At 44.6% G+C, this 25,272-nt stretch overlaps 1 protein-coding gene across 1 annotated transcript; it reads left to right on the forward strand.

The window, feature by feature from the left end:
• Nucleotides 1-269: 269 nt before the first annotated feature.
• Nucleotides 270-24,466, forward strand: notch1a (notch receptor 1a). The gene is made up of 34 exons (XM_042395338.1): nucleotides 270-503; nucleotides 1,657-1,738; nucleotides 9,170-9,432; nucleotides 9,531-9,869; nucleotides 10,952-11,074; nucleotides 11,187-11,420; nucleotides 11,536-11,691; nucleotides 11,814-11,999; nucleotides 12,126-12,239; nucleotides 12,833-12,946; nucleotides 13,055-13,288; nucleotides 13,389-13,499; nucleotides 14,752-14,944; nucleotides 15,049-15,194; nucleotides 15,318-15,431; nucleotides 16,062-16,181; nucleotides 16,299-16,451; nucleotides 16,550-16,778; nucleotides 16,886-17,087; nucleotides 17,183-17,336; nucleotides 17,464-17,648; nucleotides 17,837-17,969; nucleotides 18,111-18,368; nucleotides 18,472-18,584; nucleotides 18,702-19,273; nucleotides 19,381-19,821; nucleotides 19,946-20,091; nucleotides 20,196-20,409; nucleotides 20,561-20,645; nucleotides 20,769-20,931; nucleotides 21,087-21,385; nucleotides 21,491-21,638; nucleotides 21,745-21,842; nucleotides 21,954-24,466. The coding sequence occupies exons 1-34, from the start codon at nucleotides 446-448 to the stop codon at nucleotides 23,211-23,213; spliced, it is 7,440 nt and encodes a 2,479-aa protein (XP_042251272.1). The 5' UTR covers nucleotides 270-445; the 3' UTR covers nucleotides 23,214-24,466.
• The last annotated feature ends 806 nt before the right edge of the window (nucleotides 24,467-25,272 follow it).

A 25,272-nucleotide genomic window follows, 5' to 3' on the forward strand; every position in this document is an offset into this window, starting at 1 on the left:
GGAGTATAAGTGTATAGTAACAGAAAATGGAAGTAATGTAGTTAAGACTAAATTGAACTTGAGCGACTTTTCACCACCACTTTTCACCACAATGTTTGCAATGTTACCAAACTCTACATTAGACAGTGAAGGGCGGGGGGGGATGAGTGTTTTTTTTCCCCCCGCAGCATGTGCAGAGAGGAGGAGAAGAGGGGAGGGAGGGGGGAGGAGGAGGAGTGGGAGGAACTTGTAGAGTTGCCTCTAAATTTCATTGAGTACTCGGAAGGCACCAGGTTAACATCTATGAGCTGAGTCCTCTTGGCGACTTTTTCTCTCTCTGTTGGACTTACCTTTTTTTGCAAAGGATATTTATTTATTTCAGGCCAACAGCTGGAGTATACCAAACTGTGGATCTATGCGAACCCTACGTGGGAGTCAACGACATTTGTGAAGTTGAACAGGAGGAATGTATCGTTTCTTTGTGAAACTAACATTTCTGATTCCTGCAATCGTCATCTCACAAGGTAAAATATCTCCAAAATGATATTCTCATGCATGTTGCAGATAACCTGAGTAGATTAAACCGCAGCAAGGGAACAACTAAAAGTAATTTCTGAAGAAGTTAGTGGATGGATAATAGATGTATTCATTTGATCAGCACTAGACTATTTTAATTGCCATTTAAGTATGAGTTGAGGATTAGAAACAGTTCTATTAAATTCACTTCAATCTTTTATTGCCTTATTTTAAGAGCCTTTCCTGGCCGTGGGAATAAATTCACCGTGCAGATGCCAGAGCTGCGGTGCGCTTGGCTGCTGACTTCCTCAGCGTATGCTTGTGAAAGTTATTTCACACAAGTTAAAACTGTTTGTTTTGTCTCCACGGACAGACCAGTCGCACTAGTGCAATCTCCCTTATACTTTGCAACAATTAGGCTAGTTATCTAAAACCTACTATGTGGATTTACAAGCCTATTGTGTCTATTTCTAATTGTTTTTTGTTGTAAACACATTTTATTGGTTATTTTTTATTTTAGAAATTTCTGGTTGTAGGCCTTGGTTAAAGTCCTGCTTTAAATTGTTCCGCAAACCTGTTTTAAATAACATGGGAGATAATGGAAGTTGGTGCGTGTGTTGGGGCCGGGAGACGCGGGGGGGAGGTGGGGGGTTGGAGGTGAGGGGGGGGCACCTTTTGTCTCCATGTGTGGGAGAGTGTTGTGAGTGCCGGCTGGGGGGTGGAGGAGGTGCTCTTATTCCCGTCTGCCGGTAAACAATGCCCGAGGAGAGTGTTTTATGGCTCGTGCTGGACTCTGATTTCTTTTGTTCCGCATCTGAGCCCCGCAGCTGCTGCGCTTTCCCCGCAAAGCGTGCGCTCCTAAAGCCACGCACCACGCGCGCTGGCCTCACCGGTGTCCACCACAGGATCCCCCAAAATCCCCCACGGACACTCGTGTAACAAATCAATTAAAGATCGGGATGTGCAAGGGCGTGTGTGCTTAAAAAAATAAATCTATGTGAATAAAGATGGGTTTAGAAATTTCACTGATGAATAATTTACCACTACTTTGCTTAATCTTGCACATATTAATCCCAACAGCTAGATTAACAGTATATACTTCCTTGTGAGTTAATGAATGAGTAAAATATGTGTTTTTAATACTTTTCATGTGCTCAACAGGTCTAAAATGCTCTCTACCCACTGAATCATGCCTTAATGAAGGAAGATGTGAACCCACCTCAAATGGAAATGGAGAATGCAAGTAAGTAACAAGCAGAAGAAGCAGCAACATATGATGCACCAGATGTTGCAGGAGACTAAAACAAACAATGCATATGTCATTTGTTGTGATGTTTTGGAATTTTTGCAGTCTTAGTCGTGCAGTGTAGGGTCATTTTGGTACTTGAAAGTGCTTTTGGGTAGGAAAGAAAAGGGGCCACATATTCCCCTTTTCATTCCAGCCTTTGAGCGGGCCCTGTGCCCGGCAACCAGAGGCCCTCGAGTTTCCTCTGGGCTGGTGTGCTCCTGTACCTCTCCAGGAGCTACAATTGCTATATGAAGCTGCACACATTGCCCCCCAAAAGAGTTTTAAGAAGTGAAAAAATAAAAAGAGAGTGTAGTTCCTTAGTGCTGCAGAGGTGAGAGAGGGGTAGCTGGACAAAAGACCCCCCCCCAATCAGTTGGCCTGTTAATGAATGCAAGACCCCTTCACCAGAGAAGTGAGAGGACGCGTCCAGTCCTAAATCTTGTTTTTCTGCTCTTTCATGGGCGACAGCTGGGGCTCGCCCGCCGCCCGTCACCCATTGTCCTGTAGTCAGAATAATGCTGTGTGACTAATCTGAGTGGGCCTTCCCATCATGCCACAGCCACCCCAAACACCACAACACACACCAAACTCCTGCCACAACCCCCCACTGACCCCCCCTTCCAACCATAACCTCCCACCTCCCTCCAAAAGGCTTGTCTCCTGCTCTCTGAATGGACACCCCCCACCCCACACCCCACAACCCCCCTTCTCTTCCTCTCCACCCCCCACCTTACCCGCTTGTGATCTCCATTAGAAAGCCAGATGGCTGTGAAATGTAATTGGATTGGATGTCGAGAGAGTGAGATTAATTGGAATAAAGTGCAGAAATTTGAAGGCAAACAAGTGGGAACAGAAAAAGAGGCAGATTGTCAGCTATTTGTTTAGGCTATTTATGTTAATCGTTTGTGAGTGAGACACTTAATATGATAACATATTCCTTTTAGCTGACCTACAGTACATGTAAGTCTGTGAGCTGCAGAGTTTTCTTGTGCAAAAAGACAAAAAATGAGGTGAAATGAGGAAGGGAAGATTTTGTTTCACTTCTCATCGTGATTTGTAGTTGTGGAGTCATTTTTTATTTCATTCTATAGAAGCTCAGGGGTGGCCTGTTTCACCCTCAGGGCATGTGGTCAAGGCAGGCGCTTATCTGTTCTGTGGGGACACGGGGGACCTATTGAAGAGACCAAGCTACTAGCCCAGGGCCACAAATTCACAGTATCTAATCTGCACACACTCCACACACACACACGCACAGAGCTCCGCACGTGTGCATGCACTCGCACACAGAAATCGTCCCTCCTCCCCCTCCTCCTCCACAAAGCTGTTATTGTGGTCTCCATCTCTGCTCAGTCCAATTAAAAACAGACAGGATAAGAGCATCACTTCACCCACCCGCGCTCTCTCTTCCTTCTTGCTTTTCCTCTCATTAATCATTCATCCCTGCCAAGCCAAGCAGCCATCAGTCATGGGGTGCACTGGGAGATTCAGCGTCAGTGCTCAAGGGTCAGGAGTATAGCGTCTATACCAAGGGGGAGGGAGGGGACTTCCAATAATGGTTCAACTTGTGTTTTTATCATTGCTTCATCTTATCACCACAAAAATGATGATTTGCATATTTTGCCACATTAACCTCCAAGTTCAGTTTGGGAACGTGTGATGACATGGGTGGAAAGTCCACCAGGGGATGTTTTACGCGAGGTTGGCACTGTGACGATTGGGTGAAAAGCAGTGCCCCAGATTCAGACTAGGATTGAGTTGTGTGAGGTTAAGATGCGCAATTCCTGTCATACGGTGTCTAATGGAAGGTCGAAGGTTCAAATGCTTGTAACCCACATATGCAGGTCTTGCAGCTACCAGTGAGTCATATTGTGGTTTATGATGCAGAGTGTAAGCATACAGTGACAGACAGTGTTAGAACTTAAATCCTCTTTCAGTGCAATTCCCACGAGTGCAAGAACAGAGAAATCACATGTTGGCATAGAGAACAAGGTTAGTCTTGGTGTAAACTGTGGTAATCAAATGTCTCACGGATGGGTTTACTGAGATGACGTCCGTGTTGAGACAAAATTGGTATGTTTCCCTTGTCTGCAGAAAGGATGTTTTCTGTGCTTCCTGGTTGTAAAAATAGCATGCCTTAATTTAAATTCTTTCAATATGGATCATCCCTAACAGGAACAGGCTTGTATCCTGTTTATCTAATTGGTGTATATTTATCCGTCTGTGTTTGATTGAGTTCATCATTTGTTCTGGGATACTCTGCCCCTCAAAGGCAGAGAGTAGTAACTACAGAGGGTTTTGATATTTTAAGCTGTCTGTCAATCGTGTAATAGATAGACATATTGTAATGCCTTCATTTTATGGCTTTTAAGGCTGAATATTCTACAAAAAAAAAGAAAATCATTGGCATAGACCTAAAAACCCCAATTTACCTTTCAACAAAACATCAGGGCTTATGAGTATCAACAAACAAAATGTTCTTTTAGCTCTCCGACCATTTGTTGATACATTAAAATCAATATAAGATATTTATCTACAATTTAATGCATTTAGATGTGTGACTTAAGAGTAACTTAACCGCATTAAATCATGGATTCCAGCAGTCATAAGCTGAGATGGCAGTCAGTTTGTTAAGCTAGGCTAATTACCATTTAGCATGACAAGTTTAGCAGTTTTTATTCTCCCCTACTGAATTTCCTTATCTATGTTGGATAACAACCTAAATTGCCAAAACTTTTGTTCATTAAAATGTATGTATTTCAATTAAAGGACACAAGAAAGCTAGCCGTGGCTATCTCACCAGCTAGCTTAAACTTGATTTGGCTCTTGCTTTAACTGTCTTGTTTACTGTTTGGTTTGTTTTTTTATTTGAAATTATACATTTCTATATATTTCTACATAGTAAAACAAAGGTCTGGCCTCAACTCATCTTTGTCCGATATTACTACATTTTGTCTTTCTAGGACAGTGTTTATCTGTAGCGGCACAAACGTACTCAGAAATAACAAAGAGGGAACATGAGAGCATTTAAAGACTTGGATGGGGAATTGAAATAATCTTTGTTTGGTTGAAGACATCAAATATTTTGAAGAATTTCCCCGTAGATTTGCAACTCTATTATAATCAGGGTTTCTGTGCTCTTTTAAATCATATCTGGTACAGAAATTAGATTGTTTCTGGAAAAGTGTTGAGTTTGCGGAAATTATAATTTTGTCTAGACATAAAAGTACAGTTTGTGGTGATACTAGACACACGGAAACGGCAACAAGCCGCTACAATGGGGAAGCACACGATTGTGATTCTGTGAAGTAAAAGGTTATCTGAAGGTCTGGGGCTTCCTGTTTCTCATGGAGTTGTAGTTATGTAGGCAGCTTAAAAACATGCAAGGGCACAGCGTCGTGTCAGTCAAATTTAGATTCCATTTGTGAGACAGTAATGACGGCATACCGAAGTTGAAAGGTTGTTGCCCGCCGACCCCGCCGTTGCATGAGTGACTGACTGTTGATGCTACTTTGCTGAAATGGACACTGTTTTGGTTTGAAGTGACTGTTAATAATAAACACAGAAAAACATCTCAACTGTCTTACTACATGTCTGAAATACTGCAAGACGTCTGACGGAAATAGACTCAAGACAAAATTGAAAGTCTGCAGCGGTTGTCGTGATCAGACTTTTCTGACCTTGCACAGAGCTGTCTGGTGTTGCTGTATATTGATGATAAAATCTCTCACCCATAAAGACTGTCTAGGGCGAACACACTAAAAAGATGTTCCACTCTCCCTCAAGGAATGCTGCTCTTGATTTGTCCTCCTATAGGATTACTAGGCAGGTCTCTGTTAAGGCTCAGCTCCATGTGGGCTTAAGCGAATCAGGAGCATACAAGTGCATGGCTGGGTCAAGTGCGCCTGCTGGTGTTGTACTTTTATTGCGGTTTAAGCTCTAAGGCTGCCACTCCCCTGGTTGGGCCCATTCCCTAGATGCCAGGGCCCCTCTGATGCAGCAGTGAATGAGGCTGGTGGGGCGCTGTTGGAAAAGGTTCTTTACCCCAGATGGAAACAAATTCATTGTTGATTTTCAGTCTTAAGAACTTTCAACAACCTTAAAAAGCTACTGTGGAGAAAACCGTTGATACACAAACAAACAAAGATCTCCAGCACATTTATTGTCAACTTGGCATCACAGTAACACATTACGACTGGGCAGTGATCAGGATCCTGTGTGTCTGGAGATCCTCAGAGCGGGGCGATCAAAGCTGGCCTGACAGAGCACAGAGATAAGAAGCTATTTGGCTATAGTGGGTGCTGAAAGTTCACATTCACCAGCACAGGCTGTCAAATGTAGAAACACCAACACTTCTGGCAGGTCAGTGTTACACCACATAGCATGGGGGCAAGGGGGTAAATGGTTAGATGCATATGTGTGTGTGTGTGCACATGTTTCCATATTTGGGTTTCAGTTACATTCATGAGAGGAAATGTTACCAGCTAGGACAGTTAGTTACCCTTCATTATCACTGATGTCTCCATACAACAGTGTGGCAAGAAAGACCACTAAAAGCAACCTGAGTAATGGACTCCAGGTTACAGCTGTGTTGTCACTGATAACCATCAGGTGAAGTGGAGTGGCAGGCAGGTGTTTTTCCTTCCTTGTTTGACTGTGAGGTGGGATCTCTCCACAGGGTTGGGAGAGCACTAAAATGAATCTGCCACCAGTAGAACAAGTATTTTGTGTATGAAAAGTGATCTTGCAGTCATTAGTCAAGCAGGTGCTCAGTCCCGATCAGTGTGACTGACTCTCATAAATCTTCACACCTCACTCGTTTTAGAGCGCGAGACAGGAAATAGCCTAATTACTATCTAAAGAATCTTTTCACGAGCCTCTTTTTTCATATCACACTTGGTAATTGTAACTTGAAACTATTCATTTTTACTTTCTATCTGGTTTACCCTTTGTCCTAGATGGTAATCTGGTTTGGGGTTAGTGATGTAATAGGTTCCTTTCTTTTCTGTTTTTACTATTTAACTTTTTTATAAGCTTGAGAGAGATACATTTACAATAAATCGCTTACTAATGAATTCATACACTTGCTTCAGTGATTCACTTGTGTATTTAGCTGTTATTCATCCTCTTACATCCTTTCACTGAAGTATTAAACACACAGATTCTAGTATTGTGCAGATCAGTCATTGTGGTCGGAGTTCAGAGCCTTCCGGGCCCAGTAAATTTCTCATTTCTTCTAGCAGAGCTACACTGTTCTGTTCTTGGTCTTACTAACAGATGTGGACCCCAGGGGTCAGACCTTGGCCAATGATTAGACACATCCAAGGGAACATCAGCTAACGAGAAAAAAATGAATGAGGAGGAAAGGAGAGAAACAAAATAGTCATTTAAGGAGTGAAACAGGAGATATGAATGTTGAGGAGAGAACAGAGGACAATGGTAATATCGTAATACTTTCATAAGCATCGTGAAAAGAACCACCGTGAGTATAAAACTCACACTGACCCACAGAAATTACTGTGCACAGCCCTTAGTCATTGACATAACATTTTCCACAGCGGTGGCATTTCCACCGCTCAGTGGGGCTGGTTTTGTGTCAGAAGATAAAGTCACCCCCAGAGTGGCAGATGGTAGATCAGGCCCAGCGGGGAGAGAGGAGAGAGGGGAGAGAAGGCAAAAAGGCCGTCCCACAGTCACAAAAGTGTTTGGGGTCAGAGGTCGGGGAAGCATCTGCTCCAGCCTGAGGGGACATTGCATCGCTGGGAGAGACCTGTTGCCTTGGTGTGTGCTGCTGAGCTTTTCAGCATGTGGGTGGATCTTTATCTCTGGACTGACTTCAGGGACAAAGAGGATCTATTACAGTTAGTTAGTGTGGGGTGACACACACACAAGTGCACACGCACTCATTATGTTTCATTATTCCTTACTAAACCAAATGTGGATTTTATACCAAAACAGTGAATTCCCTTTATGATTATTCAGTATGTTTTCATGTTGAAGTGAAATGGGAAGCAGGGAATCTTCAAAGCCTCCCAAAATGCTTTTACAATCTTCTGCCAATTGCAACTGTCTGGGTTCCCTGTGGGGCACATGGGACTGTTAAAAACTCCCTGATTGGTCTCACCTAACTAAGTCAACAAGGGAATTTTCAGCAGTCCCGTGCGACATAAGGGAAGCGCTGTAAAAAGCAAACTGCTGAGAGTTGTAAAAAGTCTTCACAGGGGAAAAAGGGGAAAACACAGCTCTGAAAAGCTGATTGTGGGTTGAGGCCAAAACTGGGAGAATGCTAGAGGGAATGAAGAGGCAAGGGTACATAGAAAAAAGGAAATCAAATGAGGAACAGGTAAGGAAGAGAGGAATTAAGATAAAAGTGTGGTGGTTGAGGGTGGGGGGCGGGGGTGAAGAGACAGAAGTTGCAACAGCTGACTTCACATGGGTTCTTTATGTCCCTGGAGGAGAGGTTGGCTTGTCAGCACCCCCATCTGACAAGGGGACAGAGGGGAGGGAGGGAGGAGGGATAAGGGGAGAAGAGGAGAAAGGAGGAGGGGGAAGGAGGAGGAGGAGGAGTCCTGTCCAACAGCTGCCTTCATTAACATGCGCACCTGCTCCCTGTGGAGATACTAGGAGGCCAACAGATGCCCTCTCTTACACATAAACACCCACACGCTCATGGGCTCAACTACACACTCACACACAAGCTCCAATTCAAACATAAACACTTTTTTTTTGGTGACTTAAAATGCACCTACATGTGACAGACTTCACCGTTGCATGCATATCAGGCAATTTGAGCAGATTAAATGAGCACTTTGCAAGGTGGAAATAAATATCAGTGATTTGTCCTTTTTGGGTGAATAATTCCTTACTATTCAGACATTGCAAAAGAGCTGGTCTGTCCTCATCTTCAGTTTTTATGTCTTCACTCCTCATAATCAGCCAGTTTGAGCTATGTGACTGTAGCAGCATCTGTCCTTGGTTTGGATGGGAGGGAAGCAGCCAGGGGCTTAGGGCCTGAATGCAGTGCTTCATATGGGACATCCCGAGCCGGCACAGTCCCCTTGATCTCTGCGGTCATTGAGGATGAGTGTGGACAGCGTGGGGCTGAAAGGTAGATGGGAATGGGCTGTTACGGCTAGACTATTTTGTGGCGTCTGTTGTCCCAGCAGAATGTGTTTTCAAGGTTCTGAGGGAGTCTAATCCAGAGAGACACGCTAGAACAACATGCCATCCCTGTCCCACTGCAGTGGGACTTCGCTGGGCGGGAAACTATTAGTCCCCCTCCGTTACCCCCCCCAACCCCTCCCATTCCACTTTTGTTTAGATAATTGTTCCCATGATTTAAAAGAAAAAGATCCTAGTTTTCTAATCATTACTGTTTTCTATCTCCAGGTGTACCAGTGACTGGGTAGGCAACCGTTGCCAGTTTCCAAGTCCCTGCAGCCCCTCACCCTGCCGCAACGGTGGCGAATGCCGCGCTGTTTCCCATGGCAACACATTTGATTTCCGTTGTGTGTGCCGCCTGGGTTTCACCGATCGGCTATGCCTGACACCCACCAACCATGCCTGCATGAGTTCCCCCTGTCGCAATGGAGGAACATGTGATCTCATTACCCTCATTGCCTACCGCTGCCGCTGTCCACCTGGGTGGTCAGGTATGTCAATAAAATCCTCAAATTTTGTACCGTCCTTTGCCTCATTTCACCATGAGTTGTAATGATTAATTTTTCTGTCTTGCTGCCTGGTCTTCAAGGTAAAACCTGCCAGCTCGCCAACCCATGTGCCTCCAATCCCTGTGCAAACGGTGGCCAGTGTTCAGCCTTCGATTCCAACTACATCTGCACCTGCCCACCTGCCTTCCATGGTCAAACCTGCAAGCAAGATGTCAACGAGTGTGCCCAGATTCCCTCTCCCTGTTTGAATGGTGGCGTATGTGTGAACGAGGTGGGCTCATACCACTGCCGCTGCCCTCAAGAGTATACTGGCCAGCACTGTGAGACCCCCTACATGCCATGCAGCCCCTCACCATGCCAGAATGGAGGCACCTGCGTCCAGAAGGGAGACACCATCTACGACTGTAGCTGCCTGCCAGGTAACACAAACATATCAACACATAAACAAGCAGTAGTAGTAGTAGTAGTAGTAGTAGTAGTAGTATTAATAGTAATTAATTTTTTTTCTGGTGACATATGGAGTTGCATATGGCTAATGTAGTCACAAAACACACACCTTTGTTTTTCCATGACATCAGTTGACCTAAAAACCCGTCTGTTGTTGTAGTAAAATCTGATTGGGCGGGATGAGTAATCCGAGGTTACCCCCTTCCCATCTCTTTCTGCCAGCCTCCACTGGCAGGATGCAGTCGCACAGACGTTTCCTTCTGATAATCACCAGCGAGCCCCCACAACACCAGTGTTACACACATACAAATAAATGTATAGATATACACAATCCCACACCCTATTCATGAGGTCAAACACACACAAAAATATCTTGTTTTTCAGCTAAATATGGCTAGTCTTTATTGTGTTGGCACCAAAAGCCATTGCATTGTTGTGTAAGACTTTGGTTAATCTTGGGTAATTGTGGTTACTGCTGATATAGTTGGGAGCCAGTGCAGCTGTGGAGAAACCGTTTTCACTCCAAATCGCATTACGCAAAGCACATTTCTATTAATACTGCTCTGTAAATTGTTCCTGAAAAGATAAAAATTTGATAATTATTGAGGCTTTCATGCGCCTGTATTATTTATCTGATGCAGAAACAATATGATATGCAGATGAATGAGGGATATTGTGGTGCTGTGGGTTAAAGTTTAACCCATGCTGTGTCACTCTTGTGGGTGTCCGTGTCGGAATGTGGACAGATAGCGAAGCTGCACGCCACCTGCAGAGCTGCGGGTTGATAGTTAATCAGACAATAGTGGCTATAAAACACCCACTCAAGCCTTTGATGTTTGAGGAGGGGACATGCCGCACTGTCATCTGCGGAGCATTAAAACAATCTGCCACGAGGATAGAGAGAGCTTATCTTTTGCGTAAGTGCACAGTGATAAGATGAGGAAGGGACAGTGTGATTATTAACTAAAACAAATGTTTCCAGATGGTTTTCTTATGTCTTTGTCACTCCTCACTTTTTCATATATTGTTTTTTTTCACCCTCCCTATTCATCAGGCTTCACCGGTCAGCACTGTGAGCATAACATCGATGACTGTCCAGGCCACAACTGCCAGAATGGTGGCGTGTGCGTGGATGGTGTGAACACCTACAATTGCCAGTGCCCACCTCATTACACAGGTAACCTTTTTCCAAGAGGATAACCATAGAAATTTGAACATTTTATTAGAAAAATACATAGAAAACATTTGTAAACCTTCCTAAAATTGTGCTTATGCTTTGTTTTTCGCAGGCCAATACTGCACAGAAAATGTGGATGAGTGTGAGTTGATGCCCAATGCATGCCAGAACGGAGGGACTTGTCACGACACTCATGGCAGCTACCACTGTGTCTGCGTCAACGGGTGGACAGGTGACGACTGCAGTGAGAACATTGACGACTGTGCCAGCGCGGCTTGTTACCATGGTGCCACCTGCCACGACCGCGTCGCCTCCTTCTTCTGCGAGTGTCCTCATGGGCGCACAGGTACGACTATCTGCGGCTCCTCCAGACATAGTGTGCACATAGATCATAATCTTGATGAGGTAATTAAATATAATGACACGGTTTGACGAAAATGTTTTTCTTGTGTTGCTCACAGGTTTGCTGTGCCACCTTGATGATGCTTGCATCAGCAACCCATGTCAAAAGGGCTCCAACTGTGACACAAACCCAGTCAACGGCAAGGCAATCTGCACCTGTCCCCCAGGTTACACTGGGTCAGCCTGCAACCTGGACATTGATGAGTGTTCCCTTGGTAAGTCATAAAGTCAGTCGTTTCTTTCTTCTGGTGTAGTTTATGATTTCAGTTTTTTATAGATATCATGTATAAATGACCACAGATGTATGACATATGACATTGTACCTTAACTGTTTTAGGTGCCAATCCTTGTGAACACGGTGGTCGCTGCCTCAACACCAAAGGCTCTTTCCAGTGCAAGTGTCTTCAAGGATATGAAGGACCTCGTTGTGAGATGGACGTCAATGAATGCATGTCTAATCCTTGCCATAATGACGCCACCTGCCTGGACCAGATTGGAGGCTTCCACTGCATCTGTATGCCAGGTAAGAGCATTCATTTATATTGCATGGAATGGGGAAGGGTTGAGTTTAATGCTTGAGTTGGGACAAAGGCAAGAAAAGAAACATGATTTCTCTAATAACTGTTGTATCCTGCGGTGTCTATTTCAGGATATGAGGGTGTGTTCTGCCATATCAACACAGATGAGTGTGCCAGCCAACCTTGTCTCAACAATGGCAAATGCATTGACAAGATCAACTCCTTCCACTGCGAGTGCCCCAAAGGTGAGGAAATGAATGGGAAAGATAGGGTAAAGGAAATAGGTTCTTATCCTTTGAGTCTCTTATAAACTGTTTTTGTTCAAACAATAGAAGCAGAGAAGAGGCTATAAAAGCGTGGATCATTTACTTATCTGTTAATGAGTGCAGCACACCATATATGGTTCACTGGATGAATGTAAATGATCCACCTCGTCTAATAGTGTTACTTAAGTTTTCTTTTGAGTGAACAGGACAGAGTAGATCAAGTTGCAGAAACATTAGCATATTTGGCGGGCATGAGAGTTTGTGTAAGAGCTTAGCGCCAAAACCGGGGGCAGGGATTGGTTTATGGCCGGTAATCTGGAGGCTATTGTGTTGTGGTTTGAAAGAACAGTTTCTCTGCACAGTAAGAGCTAAAATGGGGGGTTGGGGGGTGAAAGGAGTGTTGTGGAATGGTTCATTAGGACCTTCAATGTCCTGCAGACCTATTTAAAATACGGATTCGTTTTACATTTCCACATTTTGTACACTGTACAATTCCACACATTTAACAATAATAATTAATAAACCAATCTGAAGAAAAGTTAAAATCTCTATTTTGTTCAATGCATCTGCAGGTTTTTCAGGGAGTCTGTGTCAGGTAGACATTGATGAGTGTGCCAGCACCCCTTGTAAGAACGGAGCAAAGTGTACTGATGGTCCCAACAAGTACACCTGCGAATGTGCTGAAGGTACAACAAACTATTGCTTTTACTGAATTTTCCAGTTTGAATCCTAGTTTCTCTCCAAATGAACATTGCCATTATTCTTTTAAATACTTACTTTATTCTCCTGTCCAGGTTACACAGGGCAGCACTGTGAGACCGACATTGACGAGTGCTACTCTGACCCCTGCCACTATGGCACCTGTAAGGATGGCCTAGCCTCCTTCACATGCTACTGCCGCCCTGGCTACACCGGCCGCCTGTGCGAGACCAACATCAACGAGTGTCTAAGCCAGCCCTGCAAGAACGGTGGCACTTGCCAGGACAGGGAGAACACATATATCTGTTCCTGCCCCAAAGGCACTGCAGGTGAAAATTTAGACGTCCACATTCAACTCTGTCAGATCCTTACAGTTAATATATCTAGACTGTCCTTATATCCTTTGCTTACTTGTGTTCCAATGTACAGGTTTCAATTGTGAGGTGAACCTGGACGACTGTAAGGGCAAACCCTGCGACTACGGGAGGTGCATCGACAAAATCAATGGCTACGAGTGTGCATGTGAGCCAGGCTACACAGGTGAGCACTAGGTGGAGTTTACAGGTGCAGGGGGATGGTCCCCTGAGCACAAGGAGGGGCAGATAGGACAGGTGGCTGGCGGGTCCACTCCTGCAGAACAATGGTGTCAGATTGCCTGTGTGGGATGGGAGGAATACAGAAAGGAACACAGTCCCCCAACCTGATACACACATAAACACCAACACAAAGCACTAACTTTGTTTGCCATTTGAAAAGACTGTGACGTTGAGCCTGGAAAGAGTCTGTAAGTTGATACTTTAAAAGGAAAAGAGGCTGGCCTTTAATCACATATCTGGTGTTCATTTGTGTGTAATTGCATGACAAATCCCACTGATAACTCACTTCACTTCACTTACTGTGTTGGCATACATCTACCTGTAATGTACCAGTATATCAAACTTTGGTGACAAAGTCTTATCCAGACAAGGGGAGCACTCTTGTCTCCCTCTCTTTCATGGCCCAACAGAGCCGGTTCTGACTGGTAGTGGCTGCGTGATTATGCTAAAGAGGGGGCAGGGAGGAACAAGTGTGTGTGTGCAGGCTGCTGTGCATCCCTCCTCCTCTTCCTCCCCTCCATCTTTTTGTGCTGACAGGGTGAGTGTGGAGGGCACGGCGGGACTGAGACACAGAGGGACAGAGGACTATTGTAACTGAAGATCAGGCAGTTGGGCCCTCCCCTCCTGATTGATGAAGAGCAGAGAAGGAGGGTGCTGGGTAGGGGATCAGAGGGGGGTTTAATTGTTACTCGGCCGTGTGTGAAATGGGTCTGGCCTTCTGTCCCTGTAAACAACCCTGGGTGAGGTTAGTTCTCTCTGGATGGGGGGGTGGTGTGTGTGTGTGAATAGGGAGAGTAGCAACCCCCCCCCTCCCCTCCTGGCAGCACCTCCCCCTCTCAGATCCAGCTGAAACCCTCCTTCTGCCTATTCAACAGGCCGCCATTCAATCAATGGAGGAGAGGCAAAAGGGCCTCCAGGGGCCGCCAGGCTAGGCACACATTGGAGCTGCTACAGCTTCTGTCTGTTGAATGTTCAGGGAGTCTTTAGTGTTAGCTCTCTCTATTGTCCAAAAGCCACACAGTGCACCACAGCCAGCAGCGCATAAAGGCTCAAAGAATACCACACCAGAGAGCAAAGTGTCCAGCTGTGGGCTGTTTAGAATGGGCGGTGTAGATATTTATCAAATCACATTAATCAGAATCTCATATTCTGACAGGAATATATGATGAATTGTGCTGGAATAATTTGTCTTTCAGGAGCAATGTGTAACATCAACATCGATGAGTGTGCCATTAACCCCTGTCACAACGGGGGTACATGCATTGACGGCATCAACAGCTTCACCTGCCTCTGCCCAGAGGGCTACAATGACGCCACCTGTTTGTCTCAAGTGGATGAGTGTGGCAGCAATCCCTGTATCCATGGCCGTTGCCAGGACCTCATCAATGGGTATGCACAGATTCATATTTAAGACGAGCAAGCAGCAAAAAAAAGAGCTCAAACAAACAAAAAAAGCACCACTAACCTGGTCCTTTTAATTTTTTTTACTGAAGCTACAAATGTACCTGTGACTCCGGCTGGAGCGGCCCAAATTGTGACATCAACAATAACGAGTGCGAGTCCAACCCATGCATGAATGGGGGAACCTGCAAGGACATGACCAGCGGATACCACTGTACATGCAGAGTCGGCTTCACAGGTCAGTTATAACCCTTGTGACCTCTTGTCACTCCCTTTCGTTTCCTTTGCGCATTGAGATTTGAGTGTGAGTTCCGCTCACTGGTATCTAACTCGTGTGTGTCCTTTTATTTCGCCACTTTAGGACCTAACTGCCAAACTAACATCAATGAGTGTGCCTCCAACCCCTGCCTCAACCAGGGCACCTGCATCGATGATGTAGCCGGATACAAGTGCAACTGTTTGCTGCCCTACACTGGTACGACATGTAGCTGCTTGTTTTTCACTTGAAGGATCAGACTAATACCTGGCTTGTCATTTTAGTTAGCTGCTGACTCAGCTGTTTGTGCAGGTCTGAAAATGTAAAGGCAACTTTCCACTTTTCACACAGAAGGCTTATCCTATCCTATCCTATCCTATCATATCCTGTGTTGTTTCAAAAAACATCACCCAGTGGCGAATAACAGGGATGTATGTTATTGGCATCTCTGTGTGGAAAGATCTGCTTGTCTGCTTTGCAGGGATAACAGAGTATGTGTGTTTTGGAATAACATGCCACAGTGGCTAATACGAGCCAGAGAGCTGGAGCCTGCTCCAAGCCCTATTCCCGCTTCCGCCACGTCCTGTTTCCTGTCTGTGATCACACAATAGCAGGAAATAGGAAGGCCCTTCCTGTTTGGCCAAGTTGTCATGGAAATGGATAAGGAAGAGGGATGGAAACTAGGATCTAGCAATCGATGTCACATATTTTTACTGAGGTCTAGAAATATAGGGATATTTATTATTCATTCTGTGTCTCGTGTTTGTTTTTGAAGTGTTACTGACGAATGCTGAAACAGTTGCAATTTCCAGTGCAATGCAGACATTAATGTGTTCTTTTCTCTGCCAGGTGAAAACTGTGAGACCCTGCTGGCCCCCTGCAGTGCTAGACCCTGTAAAAACGGTGGAGTATGCAAGGAGTCTGAAGACTACCAGAGCTTCTCCTGCATCTGCCCTGAAGGATGGCAAGGTATCAGATAACTATTTGTTTCACCTATTTCATGTTTACATGTTTATCAGTCTATCCATCCATCCGCTGGACAATGTGATTAACATTTTTTTTCACTATCTTTTTCTTTATTTCAAGGTCAAACGTGTGAGATTGATATCAATGAATGTGTGAAGAGCCCATGCCGCAATGGCGCCATTTGCCATAACACTATGGGAAGCTACCAGTGCAAGTGCCAGCCAGGCTACACTGGCCAGAAGTGTGAGACAGACACTGATGACTGCAAACCAAGTAAGGAACATATTTGCACCATCGCAAGTTCTCACATTGTTTACAGTTTAAAACATCACTCGTAAACAGTTATCTCATTTCCTTTTTCTGTGTTTCAGATCCCTGCAGTAACGGTGGTCTGTGCCGCGATGGTATCAACAGTTTCACGTGTACCTGTCTGCCCGGGTTTCGTGGTGGCAGGTGTGAGCAGGACATAAACGAGTGTGAGAGTAACCCCTGTAGGAATGGGGCCAACTGCACTGATTGTGTCAACAGCTACACGTGCACCTGTCCGCCTGGCTTCAGTGGCATCAACTGTGAGATCAACACCAACGACTGCACTGACAGGTGGCTCACTTTGTAAAAATACATTACTTAACTGTTAAACTTGCTGAATACTGAACCCAAAATGAGTATAATCATGTTTTAATACTTATTTTCGTGTGTTTCTTCAGCTCTTGCTTCAATGGTGGCACCTGTGTGGATGGAATCAATGCCTTCACCTGTCTGTGTCTGCCTGGATTTACCGGCAGCTACTGTCAATATGATATCAATGAGTGTGACTCCAAACCGTGCCTCAATGGAGGCAGTTGTGTGGACAGTTACGGGACATACAAGTGCACCTGCCCTCATGGCTACACAGGAGTCAATTGTCAGGTAGGGAGAAATATTCTTTTGTCAGGTTAATCATTTTATACATGCCTCCATTTATAGAATTTATTAAGTATTTTCTTTTTTTATCTCCTTGTTAGAATCTTGTGCGCTGGTGTGATTCATCTCCCTGTAAAAATGGAGGCACTTGCTGGCAGCAGGGAGCGTCTTACACCTGCCAGTGTCAGACTGGATGGACTGGCCTCTACTGTGACATTCCCAGTGTGTCCTGTGAGGTAGCAGCCAAACAGCAAGGTACGAAAGCCAGCCAAAAATTATTTTCCATCGTGTGATATCACTTATTTTTGTTAAATTTATTGAATCTACAAGTCCTGTGTGTGATTTGTACATTCTGTAAACCATTCATCTTCCATTATCTCAGGTGTGGAGGTGGCTCACCTATGTAGGAACTCAGGCCAGTGTTTGGATGCCGGAAACACACATTACTGCCGCTGCCAGGCCGGCTACACTGGGAGTTACTGCCAGGAACAAGTGGATGAGTGCTCACCCAATCCTTGCCAGAATGGAGCCATTTGTACTGATTATCTGGGAGGCTACAGTTGTGAGGTAGATATATATAAATTTAAAGTTGAATTAATGTAATGTTGAATTATTTGATGGGAGATGTGTATAAAACAGATACTTAAGTAAAATTTTTATATTTGTTGATATGTCTACTAATATTTACACAAATGTCTAGATGCTTAAGACTGAAATCTTACAACTTTAATGATTTTTTTCTTTTTCTCTTTCAGTGTGTCCCTGGCTACCACGGTGTAAACTGCTCAAAAGAGATCAATGAATGTCAGTCTCAGCCCTGTCAGAATGGAGGTACCTGCATCGACCTCATCAACACGTACAAGTGCTCCTGTCCCAGAGGAACACAAGGTACACACATGCATAGCATAATTATACACACATGGACTCACACTGGCAAAAAAAGAGAAATTTGTTATTTGAACAAATATAGATAACCACAAAAATGAGGATATGGATATTTCCCTCAACCAATGTTTCTATCCACTGTAGGTGTCCACTGTGAGATTAATTTGGATGACTGCAACCCGTCCACTGACCCACTTACCAACGAGCCCAAGTGCTTCAACAATGGCAAGTGTGTGGACCGCATTGGAGGCTACCAATGCGTGTGCCCAGCGGGCTACGTGGGTGAGCGCTGTGAAGGTGATGTCAACGAGTGTTTGTCAGACCCTTGTGATCCTAGGGGGTCATACAACTGCATTCAGCTCACCAACAGCTACCGCTGCGAATGCCGCACTGGATACACAGGTACTGACATGTTTCCAGCAGCACATAACAAGTGTGCAACTGTGCGTGGTATCTAAATGTTCACAAGAGTACATGACACATACATTTTGTCTCTGTTTACCAGGTCAGCGCTGTGACAAGGTGTTTGATGGCTGCAAAGGGAGACCCTGCAGAAATGGAGGCACGTGTGCTGTTGCCAGTAACACACCTCATGGTTTCATCTGCAAATGCCCACCTGTGAGTACATCTGTGTGATCTTTTATGATCATTTCCTTTTTAGAAATACTTTTACTATCCCTTTTTTCTGAAGGAGAACACAAAGATCTTAACTTTTGTTCATTTCTGTCCCTCTAGGGCTTCACCGGCTCCTCTTGCGAGTATGATTCTCGCTCCTGTGGGAGTCTGAATTGCAGGAATGGAGGTACATGTGTGTCAGGCCACCTAGGCCCACGCTGCCTGTGTCCAACAACCTTCACTGGACCTGAGTGCCAGACCCCCACTGACAGCCTCTGCATCTCCAACCCCTGTTACAATGGTGGCACTTGCCAAATCACCCCAGACGCGCCTTTCTTCCAGTGCAGCTGCCCCAGTAATTTCAACGGCCTACTGTGCCACATCCTGGACTATTCCTTCGTCGGAGGGTTTGGCCGGGACATCACCCCACCTCCGGAAGTGGAGGTGAGCTGTGAGATTCCTCAGTGTGACGAGTGGGCAGGCAACCACATCTGTGACTCGCTGTGCAACAACCATGCCTGTGGCTGGGATGGAGGAGACTGCTCACTTAATTTTGATGATCCGTGGCAAAACTGCTCTGCAGCTTTGCAGTGCTGGCGTTACTTCAATGATGGGAAATGTGATGGCCAGTGCAACAGCCCTGGATGTCTCTATGATGGCTTTGATTGTCAGGGACAGGAAGGACAATGCAAGTAAGTCTAGAAAACGGAGACAAATTGTGTATAGTAGCAATGTTTTTTGGATTTGTGTTCTTTTAGAAATGTCAAAGTATTAATCCAGTCTCCTTCCTCTCTTCCAGCCCGCTGTATGACCAGTACTGCAAAGACCACTATGCTGACGGTCACTGTGACCAGGGCTGCAACAATGCAGAATGTGAATGGGATGGCCTGGACTGTGCCAACAACATGCCAGAAAAGCTAGCAGATGGGCATTTAGTTCTAGTTGTTCATATTCCCCCAGAACAACTTAAAAATCATTCTTCAGCCTTCCTCAGAGATCTCAGCAGCGTTCTCCACACCAATGTAGTGTTCCGCCGTGATGCCAAAGGAGAACCAATGATCTTCCCCTACTATGGCAATGAACAGGACCTAGTTAAGCATAACGTGCTGAAACGCTCTGCAGATGGCTGGCCCGAGTGGGCTGCAATGCCAGCAAATGTTTTGGGTCAAGTGAAGGAGAGCGTGTCTTCCATGGTCACCCCACGTAAACGCAGAGAGCTGGATCCTGTGCAAGTCAAAGGGTAGGTACCACAAAAAAATCATTTCATCAGAAGAATCCATCTGTTCCATTTTAAACAATAAAATGATTTGGAATACAGAAAAGTGTTGAATGTTAACGTTTTTGTCACCCATTTCTGCTTGTAGGTCTGTGGTGTACCTGGAGATTGACAACCGTCAGTGTTACCAGCAGTCTGATGAATGCTTCCAGAGCGCAACAGATGTAGCTGCATTCCTTGGAGCACTGGCCTCCAGTGGGAATCTCAATGTTCCATATATTGAAGCTGTCACCAGTATGTAACTTACCATTTCGTATGCATATTCAAAGTTTTACACCAAAAATGATCACCAAGTTGAAATCCTAAGTAACACAGAGGGACTCTGACTATCTTTCCAGGTGTGAGACCTACTCCCTCCGGTTCAGATTTCTATCCCATGTATGTAGTCTTCTTGGGCTTGGCTGCTCTGGGTTTCATCTGCCTCGGTGTTCTGGTGTCGCGTAAGCGGCGGCGAGAGCACGGCCAGCTCTGGTTCCCTGAGGGATTCAAAGTGTCGGAGCCCAGCAAAAAGAAACGCAGAGAGCCAGTGGGAGAGGATTCCGTCGGACTGAAGTAAGTAGACTATGAAAGTGGAAATATGAAGGCAGCTATTTTTTAAAGTCCACCAGCTGTGTGTTGTCTCTGCCCTGACTGGCAGCAGTGTACTGTATCACATGTCTTTTGTATTTGATGTCATAACTAACCTGCCTCTGCTTTTCAACAGGCCTATGAAAAACTCTGACATAAATCTTATGGATGACAATCAAAATGAATGGGGTGATGATGATCCAGACTGCAGGCGCTTCAGGGTAAGAGGAATATTTAGATATTAGTCTCCTCTTGTCTGAATAAACTGTCGTACCAAACTAGCTATTCACAACCATTTTCATATGTGGCAATACTGACTTCGTAATGATTGTTATGTTTTTCAGTTTGAGGAGCAGGCCATGTTGGATTTGAGTGACCATACTGACCACAGGAAATGGACACAGCAGCATCTGGATGCAGCTGACCTACGTATTGCATCCATTGCCCCTACACCTCCTCAGGGAGAGATAGAGAATGACTGTATGGATGTCAATGTCAGAGGACCCGGTGTGTGCACTTTTACAAGCATTATTTGATTCAGACTTTTTTTTACACAATAATTTAGCACTGTGTAACATTTAAGAGCCCCTTAAAGATTTTGTCCTGTGAACAATGACAGGCACATGACTGGGAACTTACACTCCTCACCCTTCCTCTTTCAGATGGTTTCACTCCCCTGATGATCGCATCCTGCAGCGGTGGAGGACTTGAGACTGGTAACAGTGAAGAGGAGGAGGATCCCTCAGCAGAAATCATCTCTGACTTTATTTACCAGGGGGCCAACCTCCACAACCAGACTGACCGCACAGGCGAGACTGCACTCCACCTGGCCGCTCGGTATGCCCGCTCTGATGCAGCCAAACGCCTCCTGGAGTCCAGCGCTGATGCCAATGTACAGGACAACATGGGACGCACTCCTCTACATGCTGCTGTGGCTGCAGATGCACAGGGAGTGTTCCAGGTAACCACTTCCCCCTTCCAGAGTCTCACAGCTCTCCAGGCTTTGATTCTTGATAAAGTTTGTCCTGCTGTCTTTAAAGCACTTAACAAGTCTCTGTTCTTGCAGATTCTGATCCGAAACCGCGCCACTGATCTTGATGCTCGCATGCATGACGGAACAACACCGCTGATTTTGGCAGCCCGATTGGCCGTCGATGGGATGGTGGAGGAACTTATCAACTGCCACGCTGATGCTAATGCCACCGATGATTCTGGTAGCTAACATTTTATCAACCTATCATCTCCTCAGTTCTTAAAGTCCTTCACTGTGATGAGTTGTTATGATAATCCACCCACTCTTTTTTCTCTCTCTTTCTGCAGGTAAATCTGCTCTTCACTGGGCCGCGGCTGTAAACAATGTAGAGGCTGCCATGGTGCTGCTGAAAAATGGCGCCAACAAAGACATGCAAGACAACAAGGTATGGGAAATGATGTGACTGTGAGGGAGCTACATAACAAGTATTTACCACTTTACATTTACAGAAGTGAACCTAGTGTATTTACAGTTTTTTTTTTTCTTGTTTTTCTAGGAAGAGACACCGCTGTTCCTTGCAGCCCGTGAGGGCAGCTACGAGACAGCCAAGGTTCTGCTGGAACACTTTGCCAATCGTGAGATCACTGACCATCTTGACCAGCTGCCCAGAGATATCGCCCAGGAACGCATGCACCACGATATTGTACGCCTTCTGGATGAGTACAACATTGTCAGGAGTCCTGGCCTTCACAGCGGCCCTCTTAGCACCTCCAGCCTCTCTCCACCTCTCTGTTCCCCCAATGACTATCTTAGCAACCTCAAACCAAACCTCTCTGTTAAGAAAGTACGCAAACTTAGCTCCGGAAAAGGAGGGAAGGATGGGGGCAAAGATAATAGAATGAAGAAGAAAAAGTCGCTCGATGGGAAGAATAATTTGCTGGACACAACGGCTGTCCTCTCACCAGTTGAGTCCCTCGAGTCACCCCATGGCTACATGTCTGATGTAGCTTCTCCTCCTATGACGTCACCCTTCCAGCAGTCCCCACCTATGTCTCTCAATCACCTACAAGGGAATGGTGACTCTCATATGGGCCAGATGAGCATGGGCAAGGATATGGGGTGTATGTCTTTTGACCCCAACCCACCCCGTCTCTCCCACCTGCCTGTGTCCAGCCCCAGCAGTCAGGGCACAGCATCCATAGGTGGCAGCAGAGTAGGCCAGTGTGACTGGGTGTCCAGGATGCACCCAGGTGTAGGCCAGCAAGGAAGCTTCGCCCAGGCACCACCCATGTCCCACAACATGATGGGTCCTCTGCACGGCGTCAGCACTGCCACTCTATCGCAAATCATGGGCTACCAGAATCTGCAGACCAGCCACCTCAACTCATCTGCGCACATGATGCAGCAGGCTCACTCACGGCAGCTCCAGCACCAGAACTCCAACTCCACTACAGCCGGGCAGTCCATGACCCAGAGCTTCCCCAACATCGAGCTGAACAGCCCCGACATGCAGCCAAACAACAGTTCAGGCCGCTCTATGCCCATCCACACTGTAATGCCCCAGGAGACGCAGATCCTCGGAACCCAGTTTCTCACCCCTCCCTCCCAACACAGCTATTCTGGCCCCATGGACAACACACCTAACCACCAGCTACAGGTGCCTGACCACCCGTTCCTAACCCCTTCCCCCGGCTCCCCCGACCAGTGGTCCAGCTCGTCCCCACATTCCAACATGTCCGATTGGTCGGAAGGCATCTCCAGCCCGCCTACAAGTATCCATTCGCAGATGAATCTGATCCCAGACCAGTTTAAGTAGAGACTTGTAAAATGAACAAAAACTCTTTAGTGGGAAAAATATATATACAAACAAAGTTCATACAGAAAGAGGGTGACAAACCTGTCTCCAGACTGAAGATGCTCCTTTTTTATTATCAGTTTTTATACTAACGATAAAAACAGTTTTAGTAATTTTGTATTTATTTATGTGCTTTTTTTGACCTGAAATATAAAGAAGATGCTTTTATATTTATGCTTTTTTATTTTTTTGTTTCATTATGTATGGGAAGATTAGAAACCGTTTAAAAGGGGTGTATATCAGAAAAAGACTCCTAGATGTGTACACTGGCTATTTATTTGTGTCTTGTGTTGCTATATTCACTGAATTTATTTTTAATCTTTTTGCGCATCGCTTTCCACAAGGTTTATTTTTTGGATTTGCATTACCTTATGTTTGTACAGATTTCTTTTGACTTTTATAGATTATTTTAAAAATTTCAGTATTAATTAATTATATTTTAACCTCTTTTGTCTTTTTAAGGGACAGGTTTTGTTACTGAACAACATTTCACTAAGTCTTATCACTGAGTCTGTGTTAGATGATGATCAAATATATATATATGAGATGTCACCATTCGTAATATAGCTCACTACACTGTCCTCTCTTGGTTAAATGATAATGAGAGACATTCAACAGAGCTAACTGTAATTTACATAGGAGATTTGGGACCTCAAAGCACAGAAACAAATATCACTATCTCTACGATTCATGGCAAAATGAGTGGAAATGCATCTAAGTCAACCTGAGCCAATTTTTAATTAATAATGGTCTGGGCTAGTGCTGGGTAATTGATTTGTGATAATTTATGATGAAAGGTTTCTTTATTTCATATTGTATCCCAAATCAGTGATTATGGTTACCATGTTTAACCTTTTAAAGTGTTAAATTGCTGCCCCCCTGTAGAAAAGTTGAAATGTTACATTTGCCACAGTTAAAAATAGTGCCAGTGTGATTTTTGTTTTTCCTAAGAAAAGCAATGTATTTGAGAGATTTCTTGTACAAATGTCTTCAAGGTGGAGAACACTGTGAAAGAAATAGGGACCTTAATGACATCAACTGCACTTTGTAAAGGAGTGTAGTTTAAGGTGTCTAAATGTCATGTTTTATAAACTAATCCAGAGATAAAAATGTTTTTAAGAAAAGATGTAATTCAAAATCAATGTTCATGCAAAGTTGTAGTTTGCAAAGTATTTCCTGATTAAAAATGTTTTGTAAAAATGGTCTTGATTCAATAAAAGCTACTGTTAAGCTTTAAGATATGCCTTTCTCTCATGTTTATTTCTCTCTTGTGCTGTAAAAACTACGTGGCTGACAGCGTAGTTAACTCTTCTGCAGTTCCTCAAACTAGATGCAACATCCATTTCAATAATATGAAAAGTAAAAACAGCTCATCATTACAGGAGTTGGTGACTGATGGAAAGAGGAAAAATGTATGATGTTTTTGCAAAACAAAGATTTGTGGATGCCACGCTTTGTGCTGTGTGCTGTCCTCCATGTTTTATCTTACCTGTGGAAGGCAGGCTTCCACACAGCTGCACCTTCTTCCAGGAAAACCAACGCACCCTTTGTGACCTTGGTTCCACTACTGTTTTTCCACAAAGTTTTTGCTAACTATGTAACTGACCAAATAAAGGAAAGAAAGTCAGTATTTGAGATGTTATTGGTGAGCCCAGGGGCGTGGACATACTATAATGCCCATCCTGTGTTTTTTTTAAACTTTGTGATGTATCTCTGATGTTGATGCAATTTTCTCCAGGGTTGTATATTAATAAATGACCTTACTAACCTTCAAGGTTGCTTTACCGTCTGTGTCCTGCATGGTGTAGAAGGACAGAGATCAAACTCAGTTTTTTTTTTTTTTTAATCTATCAGTGACTGATGCCATCTAGTGGCCATAAACTAGTGAGCAATGACACTGGGAACCTGGAAGGAGGAAAACACCACTTCTACTGTGCAGCACAATTTTAGATATAGATAGATAGATAGAAGTCTTATTTTACTTGGATATTTAACCTTCACTGTGCATAATAGATGAATG

This window comes from Thunnus maccoyii, chromosome 19, assembly GCF_910596095.1.
Source record: "Thunnus maccoyii chromosome 19, fThuMac1.1, whole genome shotgun sequence".
NCBI classification, from domain to species: Eukaryota; Metazoa; Chordata; class Actinopteri; order Scombriformes; family Scombridae; genus Thunnus; species Thunnus maccoyii.

Coding starts and splice junctions, on each gene's coding strand:
- notch1a (XM_042395338.1), top strand. CDS start 446: ATGTATCGTTTCTTTGTGAAACTAACATTTCTGATTCCTGCAATCGTC. Junction 16,182..16,298: donor CTGCCCTGAAGGATGGCAAG/GTATCAGATAAC, acceptor CTTTATTTCAAG/GTCAAACGTGTGAGATTGAT. Junction 16,779..16,885: donor ACCAACGACTGCACTGACAG/GTGGCTCACTTT, acceptor GTGTTTCTTCAG/CTCTTGCTTCAATGGTGGCA.